General features: G+C 41.3%; 1 protein-coding gene across 1 annotated transcript; it reads right to left on the bottom strand.

Annotated features, from left to right (window-relative positions):
* Positions 1–388: 388 nt before the first annotated feature.
* ankrd28b (ankyrin repeat domain 28b) lies at positions 389–12,246 on the bottom strand. Its single transcript, XM_061288399.1, has 28 exons — positions 12,014–12,246; positions 9,558–9,641; positions 9,269–9,347; positions 9,063–9,133; positions 8,752–8,952; positions 7,762–7,849; positions 6,818–6,960; positions 6,492–6,704; positions 6,232–6,310; positions 6,010–6,124; positions 5,774–5,856; positions 5,640–5,703; positions 5,457–5,525; positions 5,224–5,364; positions 4,864–4,975; positions 4,757–4,783; positions 4,404–4,478; positions 4,124–4,325; positions 3,957–4,044; positions 3,758–3,875; positions 3,217–3,436; positions 2,833–2,920; positions 2,669–2,752; positions 2,445–2,590; positions 2,053–2,135; positions 1,821–1,903; positions 1,393–1,484; positions 389–1,306 (listed from the first exon to the last, which is right to left on the bottom strand). The coding sequence occupies exons 1-28, from the start codon at positions 12,038–12,040 to the stop codon at positions 1,023–1,025; spliced, it is 3,159 nt and encodes a 1,052-aa protein (XP_061144383.1). The 5' UTR covers positions 12,041–12,246; the 3' UTR covers positions 389–1,022.
* Between the last annotated feature and the right edge of the window lie 3,417 nt (positions 12,247–15,663).

Here is a 15,663-nt window from a genome sequence, read left to right as displayed (position 1 = left end):
CACCAATCTCAGTACTGAATTAATAAATTGCAACTTTTGACTTCACAGTTCTTTTTTTGTGTGTACATCACATCGCATATGAAGAATATTCATAGGAATTCACATAATGTACATATTTCCAGATAAATTGAAATTCATCAACTAAAGCAGAAATTTCAAGTGTGATATTTTGAGTGGATTCTTTTTAAAACAATAAAGCAAGCAAACCACACAGTATACTAAGAGAAAATCAAATGTTCTTCTGTCCTTGCTTTACTTTGATGTGTACCTCAAAATGGTCTCAGTGCTTCTCACAAACATTTCTTTACTTACCTACCTGTGCTTTTTACAGCTGCCTCTACACTTTTCACCCCTTCCACAACTAATGAAGGCACAAAATGAGCACATATAGCGGACCCCAAAGTACACAAATAATTTATTCTTGAGACTAAACCATAATGGACAAATACACAAGGGTGAAGTTGATCAACAATAAAACAACCTGACGCAAATATTTGATATGGAGTTAAAGATAGGGATATTTCAAACTTTTGATTTTAAACATTGACACACAAGTGCGTTCTGGAAGATGTACTGTGTAGAAGAATCTAACTTCTATATTCACACAAACATCTAAAAATGAATTTTTAAACTGGCTGCATTGCCTCCAGGAAAACCAACCAACCAAAACAAATAAACAAACTCATGTACACTTAATTGAACTTGGGTTAAAATGCATTTGCATCTTTTGGTCCATGCTGGTATAGCTTTCTTTTAGCTGCTACCGTCCTTCCCATCAGCATGTTATTGCTGTAAAAAGGTCGCTGTATGCCCATCGAGTGCAATCACATAAGTAGTGAGTCAATGTTGCCTTGTTTCAGCTGGAAGGACACCTGGTGCTGGATGAGGTCGGGAGGGGATGACTTTTAAGGCTCCTGAAGGGGCTCGTCTCTTCTTCTTCTCCTTCTTCTTCCGCCCTACCAAGCTGGCCCTGTGTGAACTTTTAAGACACAGTGTGTGCGTTTCGCGCGGTTTCCTGTCCTTCAGTACGTCTCGGAGTCAGAGTCGTTGAGCTCTTCTTTGTAGAAGACATCATGATGGCTAATGTTGTTGAAGCTGCAGTAGGAGCTGTGCTGGTCGCGTAGCACGGGCAGGCTATCCAACGTGACGCTCTTGGAGGGGCTGGTGGTGTAGTGGTTCACGGCACTGAAAGGAAGGGTAGGCGCCGCCGGGGTGCAGGGGGAAACAGGCATCATCGTGGCCAATATGAGGGCGAGGCAGTCTGCAACATCTTTGTTGGGGGCACAAGCCAAGGCGGGTGTGTAACCTGAGGGAATGACCACACTCGTGTTAATAAACACTTAAATGTTAATCAAATATTAACGTGTTTGTCTTGATCAAGGATGTCGTTACCATTCTCATCAACCGCAAGGACACTGGCTCCCTTTGCGAGCAACTCTTGCACCACTACAGTCAGGCCATTCCTTGCAGCTACGTGCAGAGGCCTTGAATTAAAAAAAGGAGGATTGGTGAGGTCAAGTTGAAAGGGATTAGTACATTGCTTATAGATTTACATGGGAGGATTCACCAATAATCTTTGGAAATAATACAAACGGAATATGTCCATTGAGCTTGTTGATATTTTAATTAACTGGATATTTGAGGGGTAATGTTTGTAATCTACAACCACAATGAACAGTAATTTAAATTCAGTTTCCTACAATACCCGAGTCAGTTGATAGTAAAATCCATTGAAATGAAATGAATCCTGAATTGAAAATTTTAACTGTGACTTATCATTTGCACACGGAAACAAAACAATAATTCCAAGTTATACATACGTCTGTAAGGCGGCGTTAGTGGCATTTATTAGGTTTCTGTCTGTAATCTTCTCCAATATTAACAAGGCACTGGTTTCATGTCCCTGTGAAAAGCAAGAGAAGGTTTATTGGTGCCAAAGTTGGTGCCAAGTTGAATAAAATGGCAGGCCTTTGGCATACACATACAAGAGGACACCCTACTAGCTTTTTGAGAGTGAAACACAGCCATCTAGCGGTTATAAACGGTACTGACCTTACTGCAGGCAAGATGAAGCGCCGTGTTCTTCACTGCATCCTGTAACGTTAGATCTGCTTTTGCACTGCTCACCAAGAGCTCTTATTGATGAGAATAGCATACTTAGTAACATTCTGAACAATTTTGCCTTTTAGGTATAGTTTGCTGGCATCAGGCCAAAACCTTGCGTTTCCAAAACCTTTCAGAAAATCCTCAAATTGTTGAGCCGTTAACATTGCATCGTCAACGACAGCAAGCTATTATCAACGCTTTAAACTGGTCAATAACTTGTTAAAATAACAGACCCACACTGGGACTGACCAATAGTATCGATTTGTGTGAAATTGGCCACATTTGTGCAAAGGGAGTTTCAGCCTGAAGCCAGCTATGCTCGTGTGTAGCCATCATACCGACTGCGTTGGTTTGGCCGTTCTCGGCAGCCATCATGAGTGGGGTCTTCCCTGTGGCATCCACACTGTTGACCTGTGCGTTGTGGCTCAACAACAGCTGCAGACACTCAACATGGTCAGTGAAGGCTGCGGCATGTAACGGAGTCCTGGGCACAAAACGGATGACACAAAGCACGATTGAGAATTTTATCAAGCATTTTAGTTGACCTCCACGCAGATATTACCTGTCTTTACCGTCTTTGGCATTGACAATGGCAGGACCCATGGTGTCGATAAGCATTTCAGCAGCACCTTCACTGTCACGAATCCTTAGGAGCGAAAAAACATTTTTAAACTCACCCATCTTGTTTTAGCATCCGACAATTACTGCAACGTTTAGATCACTTACACAGCACAGTGAAGGGGGGTGAAGAGATTGCCTTCTGCTTTTTGGAAAACCTCTTGTTCCAGTAGAACCTCCACACACGTATCGTGACCTTTAAAAAAAGAACACGGTTCATTGTCAAGCTGAGCTATTTCCCAAACATAGTGACATTCATTGTGAGGAATGTGTCGCTATGTTGGCCGCACAAAATATGAACAAACATGAAGACGGGTGCCGAAAGATTTGGGGACCTGCGCCTCTCTAAAAAGAAAATAATTTTTTGGGACACTACAGGTCTGGTTTATTTCACTGCCATAGGAATGACACGAAATTCCAAACCGAATCCCTTGTATTGCTGAACATATAAACAGACATAACTACAGACCATTTCTTTCGGAATCCACATACCATTGTAGCAGGACCAGTGCAGCGGTGTGTAGCCTTGGCTGTCTGTTAACACCGGAGGTGTTTCCACTGACTGTGCAGCATGCAGCAGCCCTCCCAAGACACCAATATGGCCGCATGCTGCAGCCAGGTGGATGGGTGTGCGGCCTTTACAGTCTTGCACCAAAAAGCTGGCGCTATGCTGAAGCAAAGCCTCCACACATTCCTCATGACCTGTAACAGCCTACAAGCAAAATCAAGAGACATGAATGTTGATACACTTGACAACCTGAAATCGATTTAAAAAAACTTTAAAGGAGAAGCAGAGTCGAAAAATCTTCTTTACAGTAATATATTCTTGACTACTCGAAACATCAATTGAAAATTACATCACAGAGACTTTCGGCTCAGGTGCTCATGTGATATTCACAACCTATGGATTTTGCTGTATTAATTCATATTCCATAAATGAAATATTCATCAGAATACAATGTTTAAACTAGTGGGATCATAGAACCTGTTGTAACCTGTTGTAAAGAAAAAAATAAACTTGACTTCGACTCACTCCTCGATGCAGGGCTGTCCTGCCCCACTTATCTTTGGCTTCCACGCCGGCTCCCTCATTAAGCAAAGAATATACACAGTCTGTGTGTCCACTTAGAACTGACAGCATTAAAGGAGTTCTGAGAATTTAAAAGGAAAAAAGGTTACATTATCGTACATAAACTCACATTTTAGACCACAATGGAAAATAAATAACTTACTGTCCGTTACCATCTTGAATGTCCACTGCACTTTTGAGATCAGCATTTCCAATCAGCAAACGTAAACATTCAAAATGACCATTAGTAGCTGCAAGGAATCGATGAGTTTATAAATTTCAAAATACAACAGAACGAGTCACATTCAAAGCTTTACTGCCGGTCCATACCTGCAGCATGAATTGGGGTTCGCTTTAAGGTAAAGTCTTTGACCAAGATGGAGGCACCTTGGTTTATTAAAACATCCACACACTCCACATGGCCCTTAAATGCCGCCAAGTCTAGCGGTGTTCGCCCTTGGCTGTTTCTCACGTCCAGATCCAACAGAGACTGCACCAGAACCTCCATGGCTTGGTGGTGACCATGGTATGCCTTAACGCCACAAATAAATGTCCAAATATTAGATTTAGAAAAAAAAAAAAAGACAGAAAATATTTCAATTCAACTCACAGCAAGGTGCAAAGGGCTTATGGGAGCTCGAACGTCAGACTCATTGAGGATGTCCGTCCCTGAGGTTTCCATCAACTGATTACAAATAACAAAAATTAAAAACGGAATAGTTTGGAGCTCAGAATTACATTGATGCACAATATAATACAAATTATTTTTACTAATTTGACAAAACCACTTAAATGGAAACATTTTTTGCTATGGTATTTATTGATTTGGTGATTTATTTCATGCTTGAGTTGCCTAAATAAATAAATCCCGAGGGATTATTTGTACATTATATTCAAAGATTCGCATGTCACAAAGGTGACCTCAATTTGAGAACCAGTGAAGAAGACTCAAAGTCTACTCACCGCATCAAGAGGGGTTTCACTTGCAATCTAGAATATTGGAGAAATTAAATAGATAAGAAAATGCATATGCTTTTTTTTTACACAGCATGCAGTCATGATTCTCTCACCAGCTCCAGACAAAGGCGATGTCCATATGCAGAGGCATAATGCACAGCATTGTAGCCCTGATTGTCCCGAATCCCAGGATTTGCATCATTTCGCAATAAATATTCCAGGCACCTGGAGCCACAACAGAGATGCTTTTAATCTCAAACATTTACTCTATTTTTCGTACTGTAAATCGCACTTTTGTTTTCATAGTTTGGCTGGTCTTGCAATTTTATTATATTCAAATCAGACCTCAGACTGACACCCAAAATCAATTTTGGACTGGTGTGATTTAAACTCCAGAGCGATTTACAATCCGAAATCCAATGACATTCTCATTTGTTGCTTCACCATTACTACATGTTCAGAGCATTACTAACTTTCCATCTGTGTCAGAAGCGGCAGCATAGTGAAGCGGAGTGCATCCCCGCTCGTCAACGTCGTTCACACTGGCCCCTGAGCCCACCAGCGCAAACAAACACTGGTAGTTACAGTTGGCAGCAGCGTAGTGCAAAGAAGTCCTGGAAAAGTAAACGTTGCTTAGCTGACTGGATAAGGTAAACCCTAACAGCCCCAAAGCAACGGAGCACCACCATTAAACATCATCGCAAACCTGCCAAAGCTGTCCTTTTTATTGAAGTCCGCCCCAGTGTTGAGAAGTAGATTGAGACATTCCAAGTTTCTGCAGGGATTTAAATGACATGATAAACGATTGTCCTTTATCATTAGAAGTTAATAATTGACTGGAATATTTGTTTAAAATAAAAAAAATCAATTCAGTTATGTTGACACTCACCCTCCAGCAGCTGCAGCATGTAAACAAGTCCTTCCAAAGTCATCAGGAGTATCTATATCAAAACCTGATGAAGAAAGAATGATGAGCAACAGCACGCAACCCTAGTGACTGATTACATTTCATACTGGACTTACCTGAAGACAGAAGCTTTCGGCAGCAATCAGAGAATCCACTGAGAGCAGCCAAGTGGAGCGGGAACATACCGTGGACCCCTCGTCTGCAAAGACATTCTATCGATCAGGTTGTCTTCATTGCACAATACCTTCTTGCTGCAAGCAAGTGTTGACTCGGCAGTTAACTCCTTACTGTCCCCATTAGGATCTAATGACTAAGATAATTATGGTTACATTTGTGGGCAAGGTACACTCACTTGGCAGTGTCAGCTCTGTGGGCAATGAGCGTGTTGATGAGCAACTCGTGACCATATCGTGCGGCAATATGCAGCGGGGTGTTTCCATTCTTATCCTCACAGTCAACCTCAGCACCTTAAGACGAGTGATACACAAGATCGAGCTTTTGAGCCAAAGTCGTATAATGGGCCTCAAGTTTACTGCCCAACTAAAAATAAAACGACAGTTTTGGATGAGCTCACCATTTTCAATGATAGCAAGGGACCTTGAGAATCGTCCATGGATTGCTGTCATGTGGAGGGGAGTCTTTCCATCCTTACTCTGAATCAAAACAGAACCATGCTGATGAAAACGGACAGCTTTTCAAAAATGTTGAATAGGTACTAATTGGACTTTTTTTTACCTAAACAGTTCTTAGAATTAAATTATGCTCAATATCAAAGTTTAGCAGTGGCATAGAGTACAACAGAGTTTTGAGAGATGCACTGAAATCTTCACCCACCTTGATATTGACATCTGCCCCATTGCAGACAAGCAGCTCAAGACACAGCTTGCCTTGCCGGGAAGCAGCAGTGAAGTGAAGGGGAGCAAAGCCCTTCTCGTTCACCTGGTTGACATTCGCCCCACACTCTATGAGCTCGTTCACCACCACATCTTGACCGTTGTAGCACGCCACGTGGAGTGGCGTGTTGCCGTAGGCATTCGGCTCATTGATCTAAAAAAAACAATCAACATACAAAGGTCAGCCTTATAAACACTGCCACGTTTCACTATGGCACAGTTGAGACGCTATTGCACATCGGCAATCCAATGGTGGGCGGAACTCACATCTACCCCCAAGTCCAGGAGGTATTTAACAACAGTGATCATCCCACTGGAGGCAGCTGCGTGCAGAGGTGTGTACGATTTCTTATCTTTGCAGGCAACTTCAGCACCATGAGACGCCAGCAGCTTTATCACCTCAATGTGTCCTGAATGTTCAAAATACCGACCACAATATAGAATTATATTATTCATGAATGAATTACCGCTATTAGCAAAGCATTGCGAACGTAACGTTGCTGTCGGAGGAAAAACGTGATCATAGACATACTATAAAAAATAAATTTGTACTACCGTATTTTCCGGCCTATAAGGCGCACCGGACTATAAGGCGCACCTTCAATGAATGGCCCATTTTAAAACTTTATCCTTATATAAGGCGCACCGGACTATAAGGCGCACCATTAATGCATCATGTCAGATTTCTAATCATTCTCCATTTTATCTTTTTTATTTCAACTTCAGACGGAACAAATTACTTTATAATCATAAAATAATGATCCATAGTCTTTTTGAGTCATGATTCATAGTCTTCAGCGGGCCACTTATGATTGATTTCATGACACAATACTTCGGGCCAGTTTGAATTTAGGAATTTGGTCCATATATAAGGCGCACCGGACTATAAGGCGCACTGTTGGTTTTTGAGAAAATTTTAGGTTTTTAGGTGCGCCTTATAGGGCGGAAAATACGGTAATTTGCATGTTGCTGCCATATGATCATTACTTCATTGTAAGTTGCCTAAATTGTTTCCACCCAATTATTATTTTTCCACTGGACAATATTGACGAGGAAATGAGAGGAGTCCAACTAAATGTTACAGAAATTATACATTATGCTGTGAAGAAAGTCTGGGACTAAATGTGTAAAACATACATACCATCAAAAGGTACACTTGCATGTTCCATAGTGCGCTAATTACATCACAGAGCAAGTAGATTTATTTTTACCCATGTAGGCTGCCCAATGGATTGCACGCCGGTCTTTCTTATCAAAGGCATTGATGTTGGCCCCTCTGGAGAGTAAGAGCCGCACCATCTGACAGCATCAGCAAGGACAGGCAAAAAATAGAAGGGGGGGGGGTGAAGGGGGAAGGAAAAAAGCAATGAGTCATAGACATGATGAATGGATTGTTTCTGTATTTCAAGAGTAGACAAAAGTAGTGTGTCAAAGGTTCCACATTAAAAAACATTTTTATCCATATGAAAATTCTAGACTAGACTTCAATATTATAGTATATTATGTAAATAAAAATAGTTTTATTTCAAAAGAGTCCTTTTTCCTGTGTGTGGAAACTTCGGGGACGCCCTGTATAAGGACTACACTGTTTCCACGATCCAGATTTAGATTTAGGCTTTAATCCCTTGGATTTGAAAATAGAATGTGCTTTACATGACCACACTAATGTGGATGGATCGAAAATAGCGCAATCCACATCGGCATTTTGATAAAAGTTATTGCCAAGACGAGTTGTATTGCTGCATTGTAGTTTAAGAATAGACCTTGGTGTGAACAGAACAAATGAGCATGCCCGCTGCCGTAAGGCAGCTTGACTAAGGCTTGGGAATTAATACTTGATTAGAGCAGGCATTTCCTGCCCTAAAATAACTAATCCACATGAAAGTACATGCATCCATCAAATCAGTTACATGGGTGCAGCATGTAGTACTTGGAAGAGCACACGCTCCTAATGCTGAGTTTATAACGTGGAAAGAATGTATTGAGTTATGGATTTCATCACCTCAACATTCTTGGTTCTTGTAATTTTAAGAATTTGCTCAGCTGAAAGCAGCCGCGTGTGATGCAATGGTGCATGATAAGTATCAGTATTGACTGATATTGTCGTTTAGAATTTGCAGCTCTACGTTGCAGGTCTAGGATAACAAGACAATCGAGTGAAATTGTGAACCGAAAACAGGTGAAGGTTCTGCCGTATTTACCTCCAAGTGACCACTGAAGGCCGCATGGTGCAGTGCAGTTCGGCCAGCTCTGTCCGACACATTCACATTGCTGAGCAGCGGGACGAGTGCTTCGGCGCAGCGGACTGCTTTGTTGGCCGCAGCGATGTGTAGCGGCGTCTGCCAGTTCTTGTCTCGGGCATTCACGTCTGCAGAGTGTTTCAGCAATATTTGCACGGCTTCCTGCAACAAAGAAAACATCCGGATTTGACACCTTTAGTGTTCCGTATGATGCACCGTCTATGTGCGTGTTTGCAAATGTGAGACAAACAATCGACGGAACATTCTCATACCTCGCTACAGGAGGCAACGGCTCGGTGCAGAGGAGTGAGCCACTTGCTATCTTTGGCATTTACTCTGGCACCTACAGCACAAGTCAGAGGACACGAGCGGTCACTCATTTGAAGGACAGAAACGGTATAAACGGCAACTGTGGTCACATCACTCGTATTGCACAACTCAAAGCCACTCAATATTTGCGTTGTAAAATCATACAGACCCGAAAGGATCAGAAGTTCTATTATTTCCGCATCTCCAAGGTAGGCAGCAGCATGGAGTGGCGTCCGCTTCTCATTGTCCTATAAGGAAAGAGGGATGGACTGTAATACAAGGCTCTGAGGTCACAAGTTCATCCCCACAAAGACCAAGCAAGATAAAACTAACGCCCCAATTGAAGTTGTGAGGTATGCAACAAAAAGGTGTGTAACACTGCTACTTTCATCATTAAAAAAAACAATTAAAGGATATGGAAAAAGTACGATTTTTAAAACGCATGTAGTGGAGCTTACCTGGGCATTCACGTCCTCCTTTTTGAATATAAGCGAGCGCACTTCATCGGGGTCCACATTGAAGATTGCTTTCACCAAAGCAGGCTGTGGAAGGAAATAGCATCTTTTGATCTCAATTTATTTGGAATGTTACTCATTGCGGTAGTTCCCATTAAGCGTAAGCATTCGAATGGAACAAATGGCAAACTAACCCCGCAGACTTCGGCGGTAAGGAAGTCTGCAGGATCCTCGTCCTCAAGGATCACGACACACACCCGACTCCATCTGTTCAATGTCATCGACCCCAAAAAAAGCTTCTACGTTCAGATGCGCAATCAAACAAAAACGATGACACACAGCCACAAGATGTCCTTTTCAGTGACGCATCCAAAAAGACACGTGTTGAGAGATAAGGCTTAAGAGGAACAAAAGTCCAAGAAGAGATTCAAAGTGATGCCAAAGTTGCTGGAAGAACAAACAACACTGCACATCTTGGTTTCTTTGCCCGAGAGAAAGAGATGATACTGCAGAGGCTCCCCTCCTGCTGTGAACTTTCAACATCCTTAGTGAAGTAAGACTGGTGGACAGAATGAGTAAACAGGTTCTCCTTGAAGGCCCACGTATGGAGCACACTCTTAAAATGCCTGCATGATAGCTCCACCCCATTCAGAGGTGTTTACATGCATGCAAAGCTACCTAGAAATATTTGCCTTAAATGCTCTATATGCACAGTTTACGCCAAAATTTCCATCAGTCACTGAACAGATAACGACAACCATTTGCTATAATCCTAAATGCAAACCATGCATTTATTTAAGTAACTCATTTGTTAAAGGAGCACACTTAAGTAAGGTTTTTGCACCGGTTCTTTTTTTACCAGCATTGGGGAAAAAAAAAAAAAAAAACACAGGTCGATTAAATCACATTAATCGGATATGTAGTCAACATTTAATCATATCAACGATGGTGAAATCACTACAGTTTCGATTGTTTATCTTGATCAAAGTAGGACCTCCTGCATAATGCTTTGCAACAGAGCCAAATTGCCAATATCAAATAGACTCCCAGCTGCTCTTTTTTGCATTGGACATCTACGTGCTTGACCAGGTTTACTCAAATGTATACTTAAAGCCTGCAAGTGAAGTTTGCAGTCTAGTGTTGCTGCTTCTTTTCAATTCGGTTTGACTTTACAAGAAGCAAGCGAATCAGAAATGCAGTTCCTTGATGAGGATGCAACTTTGACAAGTGCCGACTCTCGCGGAAACTGTCACTGACCACAGAGATGTCTTCAGCTTGGTTTTAGAACAAGACGAGAAGCAAAAGTTAGTTCCCACAAGATTAGGAATGACTTGCGGTCTCCCAAATCCCTCACTGATCTTTTACTGACACACTTAATCACACCAGACAATTATGTCCCTCTGAAATGCCCATAAAACGGTACAGGGGGCACGACAGATGCTACTAGGGTCAATTCAAGCTAACAAGGGGTCGGTTGTGCTTCTCACAATGTCTCATGTTGACACTGTGTGTGGGACAGATCTGCGTTTTGTTTTCAGCAGCGCAGCCCAGCTCAACTGCTGTTGTTGATTTTCTATACTCGTCCAGCAGCCTCATTCGAAGCCTTTAATACGGTCACCATGGAGACAGTTCTTTAAGCAACCACTCTATGACTTAACAGGAGATCATCAAAGCACATGACAAGAAGCATACACATGGGTGATGCAAGATGTACATCTCGTACATCGATTACACCCAATAAATGTTTATTAAATAAGCAAGCAATGTCAAAAATTTTAACTTTGAGGGGAAAAAATAAAAGGCCAGACTTTTAGAGATTACAAGACTGATATAAAGATGTTATAGGCTACTGTCCAAAAAATATAAGGATCCTCTCCCATCCACTTGACCAGTTTATTACGCGGTTTCATCGTTGGGCTATGGGGGTTTATCCTCATTATTTGTACCATATCTATTTAGGCCAACAATTGAAGCGCTTACCCACCTAATGTCACACACATTGAAACGTCACAGTCAGGAGCTTAGTTTAGGTTGCCATGGTACGCATCTCCGACAACGTTTTGGGTGTCATTTACGAATAACCAAACTTGAAAGCAACTATTCAAGCCACTTTGCAATTGTTTTATGCAGCAGGTTAACTAGCCATGCCCAATCGTATTAACACTGAAGAGGGGACTGGCTAATTGTTGCAGATAAGCAGTCCTGTTAGCAGATTACGACTCATTTTGGTTGAGCATGGGTCACCATATAGAAGTGATAAATATCAACATTACAACAAAAACTCTGCTTAGGTTTTGATTCAAGTGTAACGTCGCGAATGGACGAATTTAAAGACAAATTCATCACTAAACGATTGGCAAGAGCAACTCAATTTACAGTCCGCTGGGAAAACTGTAATCGAAGCTAGCAGTCAAACGATATCACTAACTTAAATTTCGCTTTTGACATATTGCTCTTACCTGGTCTCGAATTTTGAGAACCACCATATTTCTGTGGTTGGAAGTGTTCTCATGCAGACTTGTGGGCTATTCGTCTCCTTGACAAACAACAGAGTGTTTGATCTTGTTGCTATCTCTGCAGCTAGTCTGCTGGAGGCCTAGCGTGACGCTAGCTTAGCTATCATGCTAGCCTCACTGGCCTGATTGCATGCAAGTCAACGAGTAGCGGAAACTCCATAACATTACCGCCGCCATATTTGACATCCCAAGAACAAGTATTTTCATTGGTCATTTCTTCCTTTGTGTATAAGAAAGAGCGCTATTGGCTGTTACTGGTTGACGTATATTAACTGGAGCCTTACGATTTGACAGCATGTAAGATGTTTTCGCTATTTTCAATATCTTTTTTCTTTTTTTTTAATAAATGCAGCACGTGGGATGTGGATTTTAATTCGCGTTCTTGATGTGCAACTTTCTTTTTACTTTCAGGATTCTTTTGCATGAATGATCTCCCTAGATATTCCGATTAAATTTAGGTGAGAATGCATTCCATTCACTATTGCAATGGGGCTAGTATTCAAACAAACACATTTCTGCTAAATTTTAAGAAGAAATGCAGGTTCGGAAGCAAATGCCACAATTTTACATTTTACAGAACATTAAATTTGATGAACATATGCAGATGCTTGTCTGGCAAATACCATCAGATAAACTTGCCTTTTGTTGTTCTTATGTAAGATTCTATTGCCGTACAGTTATTCCTATGGATTATTCTCACACAAATTTTCAATTTAAAAAGACAAAACTTGGTCGACTAACTCCCTCTAGCGGCTGTTTTCCGAACTACACGTAGGTTTTGAAACGCTTTCGTCAGGTTTGGGTTCAAATCTTCACTCTGTATGGCAGAGGTGTCTAAATCCGGCTCTTAAAGGCTGTTGTCCTGCCTGATTTACAAGCCTCCCTCCTACAACACATTCCAAATAATCAGGATTGTTATCAGGCTTCTTCAGAGCTTGCTGATTAGTTGAAAAATGGGGGACACAAGTTTAGTAGGCCTACTTCACCTATTAAGCTAAAATGCATGTAGGGCCATTAAAAACAGTTCCATTCAGTGAACGCTATGGTATTATTTACCATCCAAGAGTAAATGTTCCATACTGCATCAAGACTGTTGTCGCATTGTGTGTTTTTTTCCGGTGATTAGTTATTAAGTAAGGGGTTTAGTGAACGAGTGGGGCTCCAGTGAAAGAATGTGGGTTATCCTCACCATGGGGCTGAACTTTCTTTGCTAGTCTCATATTTCAAGAGCAGGAAAGGCTGAGGGGGAGCTTGTGGCAGCTATGCTTATGATTTTACGGGTAGGCGGTAGGTCTTTGCTCGGGGGTAAGTCCTCCTCATCTGCTGGTAAAAAAAAATTGTGAAGACCCTAGGAAGCCTCAGCGGAAATGGTTTAACACTGAGAGTTACGGGAGTATAAAAAAAGAAGTGGTAGACTGATCACAAATCATTAAATGAAGAAAGCACTTGCATATTACACCACTCTTGGCCTTGAGGCTGCATCATCCCTTGTGTTCTGTGAAAAATAAACAATAGCAAGCAAATGTTTTTAAATGACCACTTTAACATTATTCCAAGTAGATCACAGTATCCCATCCGGGTTTATTACATTGGGAGAACCACTCACTGAGAAATGACTGCTTTTGTCCCATCCTTCATGCAGCTCTCCACAGTGACATGCAAGCAGGATGACACGGATGCCCTGAAACCTCGCTGCACCCCAGTCTGGGAACATCACACTTGAGGGATAGCCAACAACTGGATGGTGCTGGCCCCATGTGCAAAGAGTTGTCACTGTCATGTGCCATTATGAAGAGGAGGACAAGCAGGAATAAAAAACAAAATCAAGCAGGATCTCTGGAGGACAGAATGAATAAACCTTTGTCAAAAAAAGTTGACATTTGATTAGCGGGGCTGTGGGAAATGTGTAAAGAGAGAATTTTGTTATGCTCTTAGACTCTAAGTCTAAGACTTAGAGGAACAACATTTGTCCACTGAGCCAAACAGTCAAAGAAGAGGTCAGCAAGAAGGCTTTGAAGTGACAAATAAAAATGTGAGACTGTGAACAGCTGTAGATTTATGACAATGACAAATATGTGTGTATAATCTGAATAATCACTTAGGGCCTCACTCCTTTACTCAAAACCCCCAGCAGTGAGAAAATGCTCAATTGGTGCCTACTCTCACTTGAACCTGTACACCTGCTCACAACATGAGTTTTTTTCTAAAAAAAGAAAGAAAGAAAGAAAACATTGCTTTCACAAAGACATTGAGTGACACTCTAAAACAATTTTATGCTTACTCTTATTCTCAAAATGTCAGGTTACTGCAGTTACTTAACTCTTGTTGTGCATGTTACATGGATAACTGTAGGTTGCACCAATCCGAAAATATCACAGTGCAATTTCACTTATTTAACAGAACTGGACGGTTACAAGTATTTGGAAGTACACTTGAACGATGGGCTGGGTTGGGGCATAATTGCAATACCACTTTATTTATATAGCGCATTTCACAACAGCTGGAGTTTCTTTACATATAACAATGGGGCAAGTGACTTTTACAATTTGAGCTGTGATGAAAACAAGTTTTCAGCCTCTCTTGAATGTTTTCAAATTAAAGGAGCGACGCAGTCCCGTAAGTGACCAGTAGACGGCAGCGTATGTCCGCGCGTAACCTACTAGTGCAGGGTTTTAGAAGGTGCTTCGAAGATTCAAAATGTCATGCAAACTCCTTTAAGGGTAAAAAATGAGCATAATGTGATACAATCGCTCTCATAGCAGGAGGTACAACTATGTATCTTGTGTATACTGTATCTTGCGCAGTGATCATTTTTTTCCGCACATGTAACGCGCACCTGCCGGGGTCTTGCTGAACAGAGAGCTACAGGCGTTTGACTTTCGTCATTTGTTTTTTTCATTAAATATTCAACTATTTATAGTTCCGTCGTCATACTGGCGCAGACACAGCTTGCCTCCTACACGTCTTCTAAATTTAACACAAGCCGGTCAGACCCTGCTCTCAAGGGAGAAGAACGTTTTCCTTATTGCCATTTGATTAGGTTCGAAACAGTTAAGGCAAGCAATTTCCAAAATTGCTCAAAACTAACAACTTCTATTATTAGATAAATTATTGGTGCAATGGTTACAGGTGGTTTTGTTCAGCGAGTTGATGCAAATCCGTTTCAAAACGTGCCAGTGTTCATTCACACCTAAACTATAAAGTGTCTGTTTAAGTGGTTATTATTAAAATTGTTCTCACCATCACTGTTTTTTCATCGAGTTCCGAGAAATTCTAAAAATAAAAGCTATGACCTCATTCAGTGAAAAAGCTGATTCAGTTTCACCACCTCAGGTCACAAAGGCTCCATACACGACGGCGCCGTTCCTTCTCAAAATGTTTTTGTAACCAGTTGATTTCGAAATGTGATGTCTGCAAATTGTTGAAATTCTAGTTGCTTGGGGGCATATCAGAAAATGTAAAAAACTGAAACTCTATCAATGACTTTGCAATTTTTTTTGGTACCTTATAAGGCTGCTCGAAATGGCGTGAAAATATATATAATATTTCATTTTAGACTTTTTTTCAATGTCAGCCTTTCCTCTGTTCATCTG

The sequence above is a fragment of the Syngnathus typhle genome, linkage group LG10, assembly GCF_033458585.1.
Source record: "Syngnathus typhle isolate RoL2023-S1 ecotype Sweden linkage group LG10, RoL_Styp_1.0, whole genome shotgun sequence".
NCBI lineage: Eukaryota > Metazoa > Chordata > Actinopteri > Syngnathiformes > Syngnathidae > Syngnathus > Syngnathus typhle.
This window is presented reverse-complemented; position numbering and strand designations above follow the sequence as displayed.

What these genes read in the sequence shown, in the direction of transcription:
- ankrd28b (XM_061288399.1), bottom strand. Translation starts at nt 12,040, where the DNA reads ATGGTGGTTCTCAAAATTCGAGACCAG. An exon ending in AGAACTTCTGATCCTTTCGG is followed by an intron (nt 9,134 to 9,268) that starts GTCTGTATGATT and finishes CTTGTGCTGTAG; the next exon opens with GTGCCAGAGTAAATGCCAAA. An exon ending in CCGTTGCCTCCTGTAGCGAG is followed by an intron (nt 8,953 to 9,062) that starts GTATGAGAATGT and finishes TCTTTGTTGCAG; the next exon opens with GAAGCCGTGCAAATATTGCT.